Source organism: Cynocephalus volans, chromosome 1, assembly GCF_027409185.1.
Source record: "Cynocephalus volans isolate mCynVol1 chromosome 1, mCynVol1.pri, whole genome shotgun sequence".
Lineage (NCBI taxonomy): Eukaryota > Metazoa > Chordata > Mammalia > Dermoptera > Cynocephalidae > Cynocephalus > Cynocephalus volans.
In genome coordinates, this window is record NC_084460.1 from 45,389,668 (window position 1) to 45,402,443 (window position 12,776).

The following is a 12,776-nucleotide window of genomic DNA, read 5'->3' on the forward strand; positions in this document are numbered from 1 at the left end:
GTGACTGGCTTGGGCTTCCTCATAGCATGGCTGTCTGGCCTCCCCAGAGCAGCATTCAACGAGCAGGGAGTAGAAACTGCCAAGTCTCTTGAGGCCTGGGTATGGAAATCAACACAGCGTCACTTCTGTCGTATTTTACTAGTTAAAGCAGTCACATAACCTACCCAGAATCGAAGGGAGAGGACAGGGACCCCACCTCTTCATGGGAGAACTGTAAAGAATTTGGGGCCATCTTTAATCTACTACAAGTGGCATTCATCTCCAAAGAGTTATCACAAGGAACAAATTAGGCAGGGATGTGTACTTTACACCCAACGGAATGGCTAAAATCTAGAAACCACCAAAATATCAAGTGTTGGCAAGGGTGTAGAGCAACTGAAACTCTCACACATCGCTGGTAGAAATGTAAAAAGGTACAGCCACTTTGGAAACAGTTTGGCAGTTTCTTACAAAGTTAAACATACTTAACCTATAGCCCAGTAATGCTAATCCTAGGTCATTGCCAAAGAGAGATGAAAACAGGTGTCCACAGAAGGACTTGTACACAGATGTTCATAGTAGCCTCGTTCATAATACCTTGAAGCAGAAACAACCCAAATGTCCATCAAGAGTAGAATGGGTAAATAAATCATTGCTTGTTCATATATTGGAATACTACATAGCAATGAAAAAGAATAGATCAGTGTACACAGCTACGTAGATGAATCTCACAAACATCATGTTGAGAGAAAAAAGCCAATCATGAGAATACATTCTGTGTGATTCCATTCATCTGAAGTCCAGAAGTAGGCTAATAATAACTAATCCATGGTGGTAGAAGTCAGATAGTGGTTAGCTTTGGGAGGGGGCTCATGACTGACAAGAGGCATGAGGGGGCCTATGGGGTGATGGAATATTCTAAAAGTTGGTCTGGGTGGTGGTTACACAGACATAAACATGTGTACGAATTCATCAAGCTGTCCACTTAAGACCTGGGTGCTTTGTCGTGTGTCATTTACACTCAAAAATACTTGCTAAGTGCAGTGCTTGCTATATATTAAACGACCAATAAATGGTAGCTACTAATGTCATCATCTTCATTATCAAAGCACGAGAGGGCTGTGACACTGATGATGTTATCCACACTAACTGCATTTGTAAGGCCTTCCAGCTCTGGGCCTTGCTCTCTGGGGTTTGGGCAGCTTGTCTGCTCCCTCTGAAACCCTGTGGCCACAGCCCACCTTCTGCCAGGGAGCAGACTCTTACTCTGCTCATATAAATGGAGAAAATTTCCTGTTGGCCTTGGCCCAGCAGTTGCATTTGGCATGGGTGTGTGTTCTTGGGTCAAGTGCATTTGGCTCTCCTTCCTGGGGGCCCTGAATCATCCTGGACAGACATCTTTGCTCCGTGATGACCTCAGAACCCACCACCCAGACTTCAGGGCTCCAGAGACCAGCTCTGGGGAGGGGAGAGGATAGGCTGAGGAAGGGTCTGCCAGGCCCCCAGGCTAATAAACCAGGTTGGGGATTTGTCCTGGCAGATGCTCAAAGAACATTGATTCTTTGCTGACATCTTTGCTCTTCTCAGAATGTAGCCTGAGGCATGCAAGCTCAGATGCCTGTGATATGACATTGTGGAGTGAGTTGGGTATGAGAAAAAAAGTGTGTCACTTTCCTTTTGACTCCTCTGTAAGAAGAAAAGTTCTGTGGACAGCCAAGGACTCCAGGTTGGGGAGACTCTAGGGAGTGGTAGGGACTGTGGTTAACCAGTCACCCAGCTGTCACCCAGCTCCAGCTGATTGTTGCCACGTGCAACATGGGCTCAGTGCAGCCAGGTCTTCTGATTTCTCAAAATCCAGAAATCTGGGTTTCTAAGGGAAATATCCTGGATTTAAGATCTTGGCATCTCATTTGCTTGTGCTTTTGTTTTTTGGGTTTTTAGACATGATTAGGCTGACAATGCGTGGGCCCGATAGAACATGTCTGTAGACCTCTGGTGTTACAGACCTCAGACTCTGGTTGGCCTCAGACCAACCTGAACTGAAGTCTCCTGTCTCCCACTTTCTGCCTTTGTGACCTTGGGCCAGCTCATTTGGTTTCTCTGAGCCTTGGTTTTATCACCTGGAACAAGGATGAAATAGTTGCTTCCCTGCACATGGTGAAAGCCCACGGAGTGTGGTCTGTTGGTATCAGGCCCCTCTTGACTGAGCCTGTGTTAAACCACCCTGAAGTTTCCTCTTATGCTTCCCAGCCCATGGTAGAACCAATGGAAAGGTTTTCAGACCTCCCCCACCCCACTCTAAGTGACTGCAGCCTTCTGGGCAGGTGTAAACAGTTCCTATTGCCTACAGTTCCAGCCAGTGGAGAAGGCACTTCTTGCTGGGCCTGCAGTCCCTCTGTGTTCCTTCAGTTTCTTTGGATTTAGAGGAGGGAGGGGAAGGCTCTTTGAATCTCCTCTCTACCACCTTTCCTTTGCTCCTGTAGGTTGCTAAGACCAATCCCCCTGATTCTCATTCCCTCCACGCTATTTGTTTCTTTAGAAATTAGCAAAAAAAAAAGATTTGTGTTTGTTCCACTGTGTTCTGACCTTGCCATGGAGTTACTTATCTGCTCTTTGTTGCGTCATGGTGATCTTCTCCTGCGTTTAGCTTTGATGAGGAATGGGCTTCTCTCTAGAAATCTAGCTTTGGGGAAGAAAGGGGAATATTGGAGGACTTTTCCCTATCACTGGTAACAAAAGCAGGTGCCAGTGGGTGCCAGGCTGGGTATGGACATGAGCAAAGGGGCAGGGATGAGACAGTAGGGAGGGGTGGGGACTATGGAAACTGGAGTGCTCAGGCTCATCTGGAGGGACCAGCCCCAGGCTTTGGTGCCTGGGGGCACTCAGGCCCAGTGTTGCCAAAGCTGTAAATCCAGACTTAATCACTTGAGGTTTTTAAAACCATATTTATGTAGGGGCCGAGCCCGTGGCGCACTCGGGAGAGTGCGGCGCTGGGAGTGCAGTGACACTCGCGCTGCGGGTTCGGATCCTATATAGGAATGGCCGGTGCACTCACTGGCTGAGTTCCGGTCACAAAAAAGACAAAAAAACCCAAAACCATATTTATGTATTTTATTTTGGAATATTATAGATTTACAGAAAAATTGCAAAGATAATTCAGAGTTCCCTATGCTCGCATCGTGAACGTCTTACATCATCAAGGCACCTTCATCAAAACTAAGAAACCAACATTGCTACAGTGATGTTTACTAAACTCCACACTTTATTTTGATTTCACCAATTTCTCATTAATGACTCTTTTTGTTCCAGGATTCATTCAGTAAGTTGTTGTGTCTCCTTAGTTTCCTCAAGTCTGTGACTTTGACAGCTTGGGGGAGTATTGGTGTTTTGGAGAAGGTCCCTTAGTGTGGATTTGTCTGATGTTTTTCCTGTAGTTAGACTGGGGTTATGGGTTTCTGGAAAGACTAGCACACAGCTGGAGGCCTTCTCCTCCCATCCCATCAGGGGTACATGCTACCCACATGGCATCCCTGTTCCTAGGAACCTCGGTCACTTGCTGAATTCAGGTGTCACTTGCCAGGTTTCTCCACTGGAATGCACTGTTTTCTCCTTTCCATTCTCTATTCAATCATTTGTGCTTATCGGACTCAGGCATATTTATTTTATCCTTTGGGTTATAATCTAATACCGCATTATTCATTATGTTGCCCATATTGCTCCAGTTTTGGCCATTTCCCTCTTTCTGGCTGGCTCCTGTGTCTCTTTGACATGTCCCCTCCTTTAATTTTTCATTGTTTGGGAGGCTGGCTGGTACCGGGATCCAAACCCTTGACCTTGGTGTTATGAGGCTGCGCTCTACCAGTTAGCTCACTTGGTAGAGCGTGGTGCTGATAACTCCAAGGTCAAGGGTGTGGATCCCTGTACTGGCCACCTGCCAAAACAAAACAGAACAAAAAAGCGTCTGAGAGTGCACCCAAGAGAGAAGTCGTGGGGGTGGGGGGGAGGGAGGTGGTGAGCCAGCACGAGAGGGTACACGAGCAGGATACAAGGGCAGCCTTTTATACCCTAGTCTTGGAAGGGCCATCTCATCACTTGGGGTGACCCCTCTTCATTAGAAACATCCAGGGAAGAGGGTCACACAAGGGCGTGGCTACCAAGAAGCAGGGAGCATCAGGGACCACATAAGCTAGTTGCACACACGGTGCCACACACCTTGTAACACATCATGCCCCCATGAATAATGTTTGCTAAACATTTTATCCTTGCAGCATTCTGAGAAGGACTGTCATAACTGCATCACTGTCCAGCTAAGCAAAAGAAGGCTCAGAGAGGTGCAGTGACTTGCTCAAGGTCATACAGCTTATGGTGGGTAGAGCTAAATTCACACTCCCACCTGAGTCCTGAGTCCTACTCCTGGTGTGCCCACTGGTGTTTCTCTCACTGTGGTCCCTAGACCTCCATTCCAGCATGGTCTTGGAGCCTTGGATGAAAGTGCAGATTCTCAGACAAACTGGACCAGACTCTGCCTGGGAATCAGCATTTGACAGGTTTTTCCCCAGGGATTCAGATGCCTCCCAGAATTTGAGAGCAGTGTATATACTGCCTCTTTGCATAGCAAGGACATGGTAACCTGAGAATGTCATGTCTCCCTCTCTCTCTCTCACACACAGACTCACATGCACACACACACTCACATGGAAAGAAGAGGTAGGCTTGGTGCTTAGGTTCTGAGGGAAAGTGGAGGCTTCAATGTCTGATTTCAGTGATCAGGGAAAGGATGGGGCTTCCTAAAGTTCACAGTCACTTTGGGGTCCTTGCAGGCAGAAGAAATTGAAAATTAAATGAGAGGTACAAGGAGGTTCTTAGCACGGTACCTGGGTGTAGGAAGCATCTTGGTACATGGGAGTAGTGGTTTCCGTTCACATTATTAATGATAATTATCAACTCATTAATACTAATTCTAGTGCAACAAAAACTGGACTTACCTTGATGTTGGTTTAGAGAAGAGATTTTGATTCGTTCCATTTGCTCCAGTTCACTGATTTAGAAAAGGAAGATATTTAGTCTGGGGGAAAACAATTAACTTGCAGTTCAGTAAATAATACCTGAGTAGGTCTGGGGTCCTGAGGGGTGACGAGGTTGGTCCCTACATGGGGCTCTAGGTCAGTTGTGGGCCTGTCCTTGGAAGGATGCCACCTGGCATCTTGGCCATCAGCAGGGTCTGCGCAGACCCCAGCCCACCCCAGAGGCGGGTGGGAGGAGGCAGTGGTGGGGCAGAGGGCCTGATAAGCTGCTTTGTTCCCTGCAGATCAGGAGCGACACTTCGCAGATCTTGGAAGAAAACATCCCACTCCTTAAAGCCAAAGTGACGGAAATGCGTGACATCTACACCAAAGTGGACCAGCTAGAGGTGTGTCCAGGATAATGAAGGTTCTTTGTGAGACCCATGGATTGATCTGGCTTTTGCTGTCTCTTCCAAGATACTGATTCGGCCTTGAGAGAATCAGGTGTTAGGCCCAATGGAGGCGGTTGGTGGTGAAAGGGGTTCTGCATTCATATGGGATTTTTAAAAAAATGACAAGTAAGAATTTGTTCCCAACATTTAAAATCTGGGGTACTTTATATAAAAGTCTGAATCTTAAGCTTCTTCTGGAAATTCAGAAGTGTTGACTACCTTGGGCCCACATTTCCTTAAATACTTATATTAATTCATTTCTGTTGCTTATAGTAAAATATCTAGAACTGGGTATTTTCAAAGAAACAAAATGTATTGCTTACAGTTTCAGAGGCTGGGAAGTCCAAAGTCCAAGGAACACATCTGGTGAGGGAGCCTTGTTCTTGGTGGTAACTCTACAGTGATGTAGGGTTTCACATGGCAAATGTGGCAGGAGCAGAGAGAGAGATTCCTCACGTGCTCTCCTTTTAAAGCCCTTAGAACCACACCTATGATGACTATTTTTAATTCACTTACTTGGGCATGGTCCTCACAATCTAATCACCTCTTCAAGGCCCCACCTTTCAATTACCATAATAAGATTTCCCACCCTCAGCAGTTACAGTGGGGATTAAGCTTCAATATGTGGACTTTGGGGGACACAATTCAATCCATGGTAATACTTTAATTTTTTTTCTATTTTTCAAGGTATAAACACATAAAGTGCACATATTTAAAGTGTACAGTTCAGTAAATTTTTGTATATATCAGCACCCACGTGAAGATGACCCAAAATGAGAAATGGAATATTTCTACCCCTTCAGCCTCATTCTTGCAGCATTCTTGCAAGAATGGAAAGAGCCTGTGGCAGCTGTCCCAGGAAAAGCACAGGTTCTCTGGTTCTCCACCACCCCCACCATCCCCTATTGCCTCACCCCTGACTTATCTTACCCGTCTTTTACTCTCTGGGCACTGGGCTAGGATGCACAGTATCTCAGTTCTTCCTTGCTGCACTGCAGAGTTGGTCCCCTCACTGTCCCTGTCTCCCAGAGCAGGAGCATAGGCTCTGCGAGGTAAACCACCAGCCCAGGCTCACACTGCTAGTTATGGACTCCACCTTGCATCCTGGAGCGCAGGCTGTTCATTGACCTGGGTCCCTCTGCTTGGTTTCCTGGCTCCTTGCCTGGAGAAGGCCCTGGAGGCTGGGAGGTGCTTGTGGTTGTACAAGGGTACTTCAAAAAGTTCATGGAAAGATTCGTATTATCTTTTAATTTTATTTTTCCACGAACTTTTTTGAAGTACCCTTGTATAGCGGTCACCAGGCCAGCGGGCATGTGCACCCCTCCAAGCTGCAGAGGGAGGGGACCGAGCATGGCAGTCAGCACCGAGTTAGCAGAGAATTAACATTCTTGTCAGCAGAGAATGAAGCAGGAATATAATTAAAACTTTGCCCTTGGAATAGCTGATTCATTTGGATTTCATACCACACGTTTGAGAGAGGAAATAAAATGTGAAGATTTGCAGCCTTGGTTCTTGCCTTGCCTGGGTGGGCCCAGCTGTCAAGCCTGATGCTTTTCTTAGCATTCGGTCCGCTAGCATTTATTGAGGGCCTACTGGATGCCACGACGGGGATTTCACGGTAAGACACGTACCACGTTCCTGCCAGGAGAGATGCTCTGAGCAAAGCATGACCATGTTAGTTTCCTATGGCCGCTCTAACAAATTACCACCAACTTAGTGGCTTAAAACAACATGCAGTTATTATCTTACAGCCCTGGAGGCCAGAAGTCCCAAATGTGCCACGCGTCTAAGATCACCATGTTGGCAGATTGGCTCCTTCTGGAGGCTCCAGGGGAGAATCCGTTTCCCTGCCTTGTTTGGCTTCTAAAGGCTGCCCATATTTCTCAGCTCATGGCCCCTTCTTTCATCTTCAAAGTACTGCTGTGACCCTCCTGCCTCCCTCTTACAAGGACTCTTGTGATTATTTTGGAGACACCTGGATAATCCAGGGTACTCTCCCAAGATGCTTAACACATCTGCAAAGTCCATTTTGCCATGTAAAGTGATATACTCACATCTTCTGGGGACAAAGACATGAGCATTCTTGGGAGGCCCTATTCTGGTGACCACAATGCCGAGGCTGATTTAGTCAGCCAAGTGCTGTGAGAAGTAGCAATGAAGAAGTGGAATCTACAGGCCCCTGGAGGGAGCTATGCTGGGCAGGAAGGGTGGGGTGGGGGACGGGCACAGCTCAGGCAGGGTCTCCAGGGCAGGAAGGAGACTGGGGCACTGGAAGAATCCTGGGATGGCCAGATTACAGACGCAAAGGGAGACATGACCCAAGTGAGGCTGGAGAAACTGGCAGCAGGACTGGGTTGTCCAGGCCAAGGTCAGGATTTGGGCCTTTATCATGAAGAGAAGGAAGCCACTGAAGAGGCAGTAGAGCCTAGTGGTTAGGAGTGCAAGCTACAGAGCAAGTCTTCTCAGCCTCAGTGTCATTGACACTTTGGGCCAGAAAATTCTCTGTTGTGTGGCTGTCCTGTGCATCAGAAGATACTCAGCAGCACCCTTGACCTCTACCCATGAGGTACTACTAGTTCCCCTCCTTCCTATCTCCCCAGCTGTGACAACTGACTGGTCTCCAGATGTTGTCCAGTGTCCTTTGGGGGCACAGTCACTCCTGGTGGGAAGCACTGCTCTAGAGTCACATAGCCAGGGTTCAGGTCCTGGTGCTGCCTCTCCACTTCTCTACAGGACGGGAGTTACAGTAGTGAGGTTTTTGAACCCAAATCCTTACCATATTCAGCAAACACCTGCTGAGCTATGGGGCTACCCTGAGGCAGGGGGCCGGGACGCAATTGAGGCCAGACTGCTGGTGCCCTGCCGGTGACCCGTGAGGAACAGGTTGGGTGACACAGGTTGACTGTGTGGGCACACACAGGTGATCAGAGCTGGAACAGAGAGGGCTTCCTGGATGCAACCTTTATGCTAAGGCCTGAGACATGGATTAGTAAACCTGGGAAGGGAACAGTTTGTGCAAAGGCCCGGAGGCCTCCAGGCACTTGTGCGTGGGTGTGGAGCCCCAGGCAGGGATGAGACTGCAGCAATGGAAAGAGGCTCAGAGTAGGGCCAGGTGTAGATTTGGAGCCTGTTCCCAGAATGACAGGACCCATCAAGGGATTACAGCTACTATACTCTACACACTATCCCCAAGAAAGTCCAAATTGATTATTCTTCAAGGGTACCATTCAGAGGTTTGGGGGGTAGTACAAGGTTGTACAACCGTCACTACTCTCTCATTCCAGGACATTTTCCCAAAAGAAGTTCCTCATTCCTTAGCAGTCGTTCCCCAGCCCCAGCCCCTGGCAGCTACTACTCTACTCTCTCTCTCTGTGAATTTGCCTGTTCTGAACATTTCTTACTTATGGAATCATACCATATGTGGCCTTTTATGTCTGGCTTCTTTTACATAGCATAGTGTTTTCTTTCTTTTTTTTTTTTTAAAAAGATGACCGGTAAGGGGATCTTAACCCTTGACTTGGTGTTGTCAGCACCACGCTCTCCCAGTGAGCTAACCGGCCGTCCCTATATGGGATCCAAACCCGGGGCCTTGGTGTTATCAGCACCGCACTCTCCCGAGTGAGCCACAGGCTGGCCCTAGCATAGTGTTTTCAAGGTTCATCCATGTCGTGGCGTGAGTCAGTGCTTTATTCCTTTCTATGGCTGAATAATATTCGCTTGTGTGAACAACTGTACTTGTCTCTTTGTTAGTTGATGGACATTTGGGTTGTTTCTGCTTTTTGCCCATCATGAGTAATTCTGCTGCTATAAATATTTATGTACAAGTTTTTATGTGGAGATATATTTTCATTTTAGGGGGTAAATACCTAGGAGTGGAATTGCTAGGTTATATGGTAACTCATTTTAGGAATGTCCAAACTGTTTTCCAGAGTGACTATATACCCTTTTATACTCCCAGCAATTACTATAAATTTTATTTATTTTTTATTTTTTTATGGTATTTCCATCTTCTTTATTGATTCTCATATCTTCTCCTTTATTGGATTTATAGATAAGAGCTACAAATTGAAATCTGTTTGGCTGTAAAGTTTATTTTCTTTTCATACCACCACAGTATAATAAGAACAACCATCTCACTAATAATAAAAACTAACATTTACTGTATATTTACTGTGTACAGGGACCGTACTAAATTATTACTCTGCATTATTTTATTCAATCCTAACAGCAAAACTCTAAGGGGTAGACTTCATTGTTACAGATAAGGAAATAAGACCCAGAAAGGTGAAGTAACCTGCTTAAGGTGATAAAGTTTGGATATGTTGTCCCCCCCAAAGCTCATATCAAAATCTGATCACCAGTGTGGCAGTATTGGGAGCTCTTTAGGTCATAGGGGGTAGATCTCTCATGAATAATAGATTAATGCCCTCCCTGGGGTGGGGGGTAGGGAGTGAGTTCTCCCTCTATTTGTTCTTGTGAGAGCTGGTTGTTTAAAGGATCCTGTCACACCTCTGTCCTCTCTCTCTCTCTCTCTTCCTCTTGCCATGTGATTTTGCACCTGCTGGCTGCCTGCCATTTTCCATCATGAGAAACAGCAGCTCGAGGCCCATGCCTGACACAGCTGTCCCTATCATAAGTTTTACATGGAGATGGCAAATTTGAATACTAACAGGAGCCAGGACTAGCTAAGGGGACAAGTGTTAGAAGACCAACCCCCAGCCCTCTTCATTCCTTTCTGGGAACAGCTGGAGCCAAGAAGCAACTAACCTCTTTTATCGGGTATGAATCTCCTGGCTGCCACAGTCCCCACTCTGCCCTAGAGTCTCACCAGCACTGAGGCCGAGTGGCCGCTTTGCATGTATCAATACCCCTGTGTTGTTGCTCTCCTTAGAGCGGAGAGACATTTCTCTGTAACTGGGTCTCTCTCTTTTTTTTTTTTAAAGGGGGAAAACCTAAGTCCAAGAGGGACATAGATTTTGAGGAAAATGGGAGATTATGTATTTCCCACTAGCTATAGTGTATGACATCAAAACATTAAAACTCAGGGACCTGATGAGAACCTAATGCGGTACTGGGGCAGGTGGATTCCACAGCCAGACAGCCGGGGCTCAGATCTGCTCCTTTGGTGACTTACCCTCGTAGAGTTGGTTTCCTCCTTTGTTAACTGGGAACCTGCCATCCATCCCTCACAGAGTCGTCATGAGGATTAACTGAGTTAGACCAGTACATGGTGGGCGCTCACTGAGGACAAACTCGTATTATGGTGCTTATAGCTGTTGTTGACAGGGCTGAAAGAGGCAGAATCTGTCTGGGAAGGAGGGTCACACTCTGCCCTGCCAGCCAGGGGCCCCAGGGTAACAAAGTGTACGTGGCTTCCATGGAGTGGAAGACCAGTCTGCTCTGAGAATACGTGTGACCAGCCAGGTGGGAGCTTGGAAACCACGAGGTGACTATGCAGGCTGGAACTTGGTCCTTCATCAGGTTTATGAATGAAAACTAACATTGACTGATTACCTACTACGAGCCAGGGACTGTAAGCATATTTACACGTAAAAATTTGCTTCCACCAGGGCCGACCCTGTGGCTCACTTGGGAGAGTGCGGCGCTGGGAGCGCCGAGGCCGTGGGGTTGGATCCTATATAGGGATGGCCAGCGCGCTCACTGGCTGAGCGTGGTGCGGGCGACACCAAGCCAAGGGTTACAATCCCCTTACCGGTCACACACACACACACAAAAAATTTGCTTCCACCCCACAGCAACTCCAGGAGGAAGGTCCTGTTATCAGTCCCATTTTACAGAAAAAGCAACTGAGGCACAGTGAGAAATGATCTGCCTAAGATCACACAAGGAGGCAGTGGTCACGCTGGGGTTGCAAGGTTTGTGTTCCTTGGTGCTGAATATTGGTGCCCCGTTTGGACAGGACCCTGCTCTGAAGCTGGGGGACATTGGCAGAAGTGTTCAGATTCCTCAGTACTTACAAATATATATATTTTAAAATGGGGCCTGCCTGCCTTCCTCCCTCCCTGCCTCCCAGCTGATTATAAAAGGTAGTTCAGTTTCTTTTTTGTTTGTTTTGTTTTGTTTGGTGGCTAGCTGGCAAGGGTATCTGAACCCTTGACCTTGGTGTTACAACGCCGCGCTCTACCCACCTGAGCTCACTGGCCAGTCCAAAAGCATTTCATGTTCATAGAAGAAGAAATACATAGAAGCCACCCGTGCTGCCAGCACCCAGCCAGCAGGGTGGTGCAGAGCAGCTGTGGACCTTCTTTCCGTTGTCTCCTGGCCGGGTCCAGCCTCGCCCGCTGCGGCTTGGCCGGGCGTCCCGCTGGCAGGCGTGTTGGAGCCCGGGACGTCACGAGCGCATTCCTCGGCGTCGCCTCACACCCCGCCGGGCTGGCATTAGCGCGGGGAGCGTGAAATTGGAATCGGCTGGAGGGAGGGAGCCCAGGACTCTCGTCCATGTTTACAACCAGATGTGCTGGCCCAGCGGGGCCGCCGAGCTCAGGCCGGAGCCCTGCCAGAAGCTTCCCAGCCTGCGGCCCCATGTCTGCCCCCTTACACACCTACACACAGACGCACACAGTCGCACCTCCACACACACACACAGACACACACATATAACCAGACGCACACCTGCACACACACACACACCTCCACACACCTCCACACACAGACACACACCTCCACACACACACCTCCAGACACACATAAACAGACACACACCTCCACACACACACCTCCAGACACACATAAACAGACACACACCTCCACACACACACTTCCAGACACACATAAACAGACACACACCTCCCATACACACACCTCCAGATACACATAGACACACACACCTCCAGACACATATAGAATCACACCTCCAGACACACATATAGACAGACACACACCTCCACACACAAACACACCCCTCCACACCCCTCCAGACACACACACACACATGCACACACACACACCTCCACACACACACACCTCCACACACCTCCAGACACACCTCCACACACAGATATAGACAGACACACACCTACACACACACACACCACACGCCTCCAGACACACATGCACACACACACCTACACACACCTCCACACATACATGCACACACAGACACACCTCCACACACACACAGACACACACACCTTCATACACATAGACACACACACAGACACAGACAGACACACCTCCACACACATATATAGACACACACAGACACACCTCCACACACACACAGACCCGCAGATACACACGTACACACACCTCTACATACACACGCGTGCACACACACCCGAGGGGCTTACTCAGCTTTTCAGCCCTGCTGTTACCAGAACCC

The 12,776-nt window shown here is 48.0% G+C and overlaps 1 protein-coding gene across 1 annotated transcript in view; it reads left to right on the forward strand.

Annotated features, from left to right (window-relative positions):
• The window catches only part of BCAS4 (breast carcinoma amplified sequence 4), a 58,728-nt gene that overhangs the window by 16,675 nt on the left and 29,277 nt on the right, over positions 1-12,776 (forward strand). Inside the window, exon 3 of the mRNA XM_063094962.1 lies at positions 5,288-5,389. Coding sequence (XP_062951032.1) covers positions 5,288-5,389 — 102 coding nt within the window. The remainder of the gene's footprint in view (positions 1-5,287; positions 5,390-12,776) is intronic.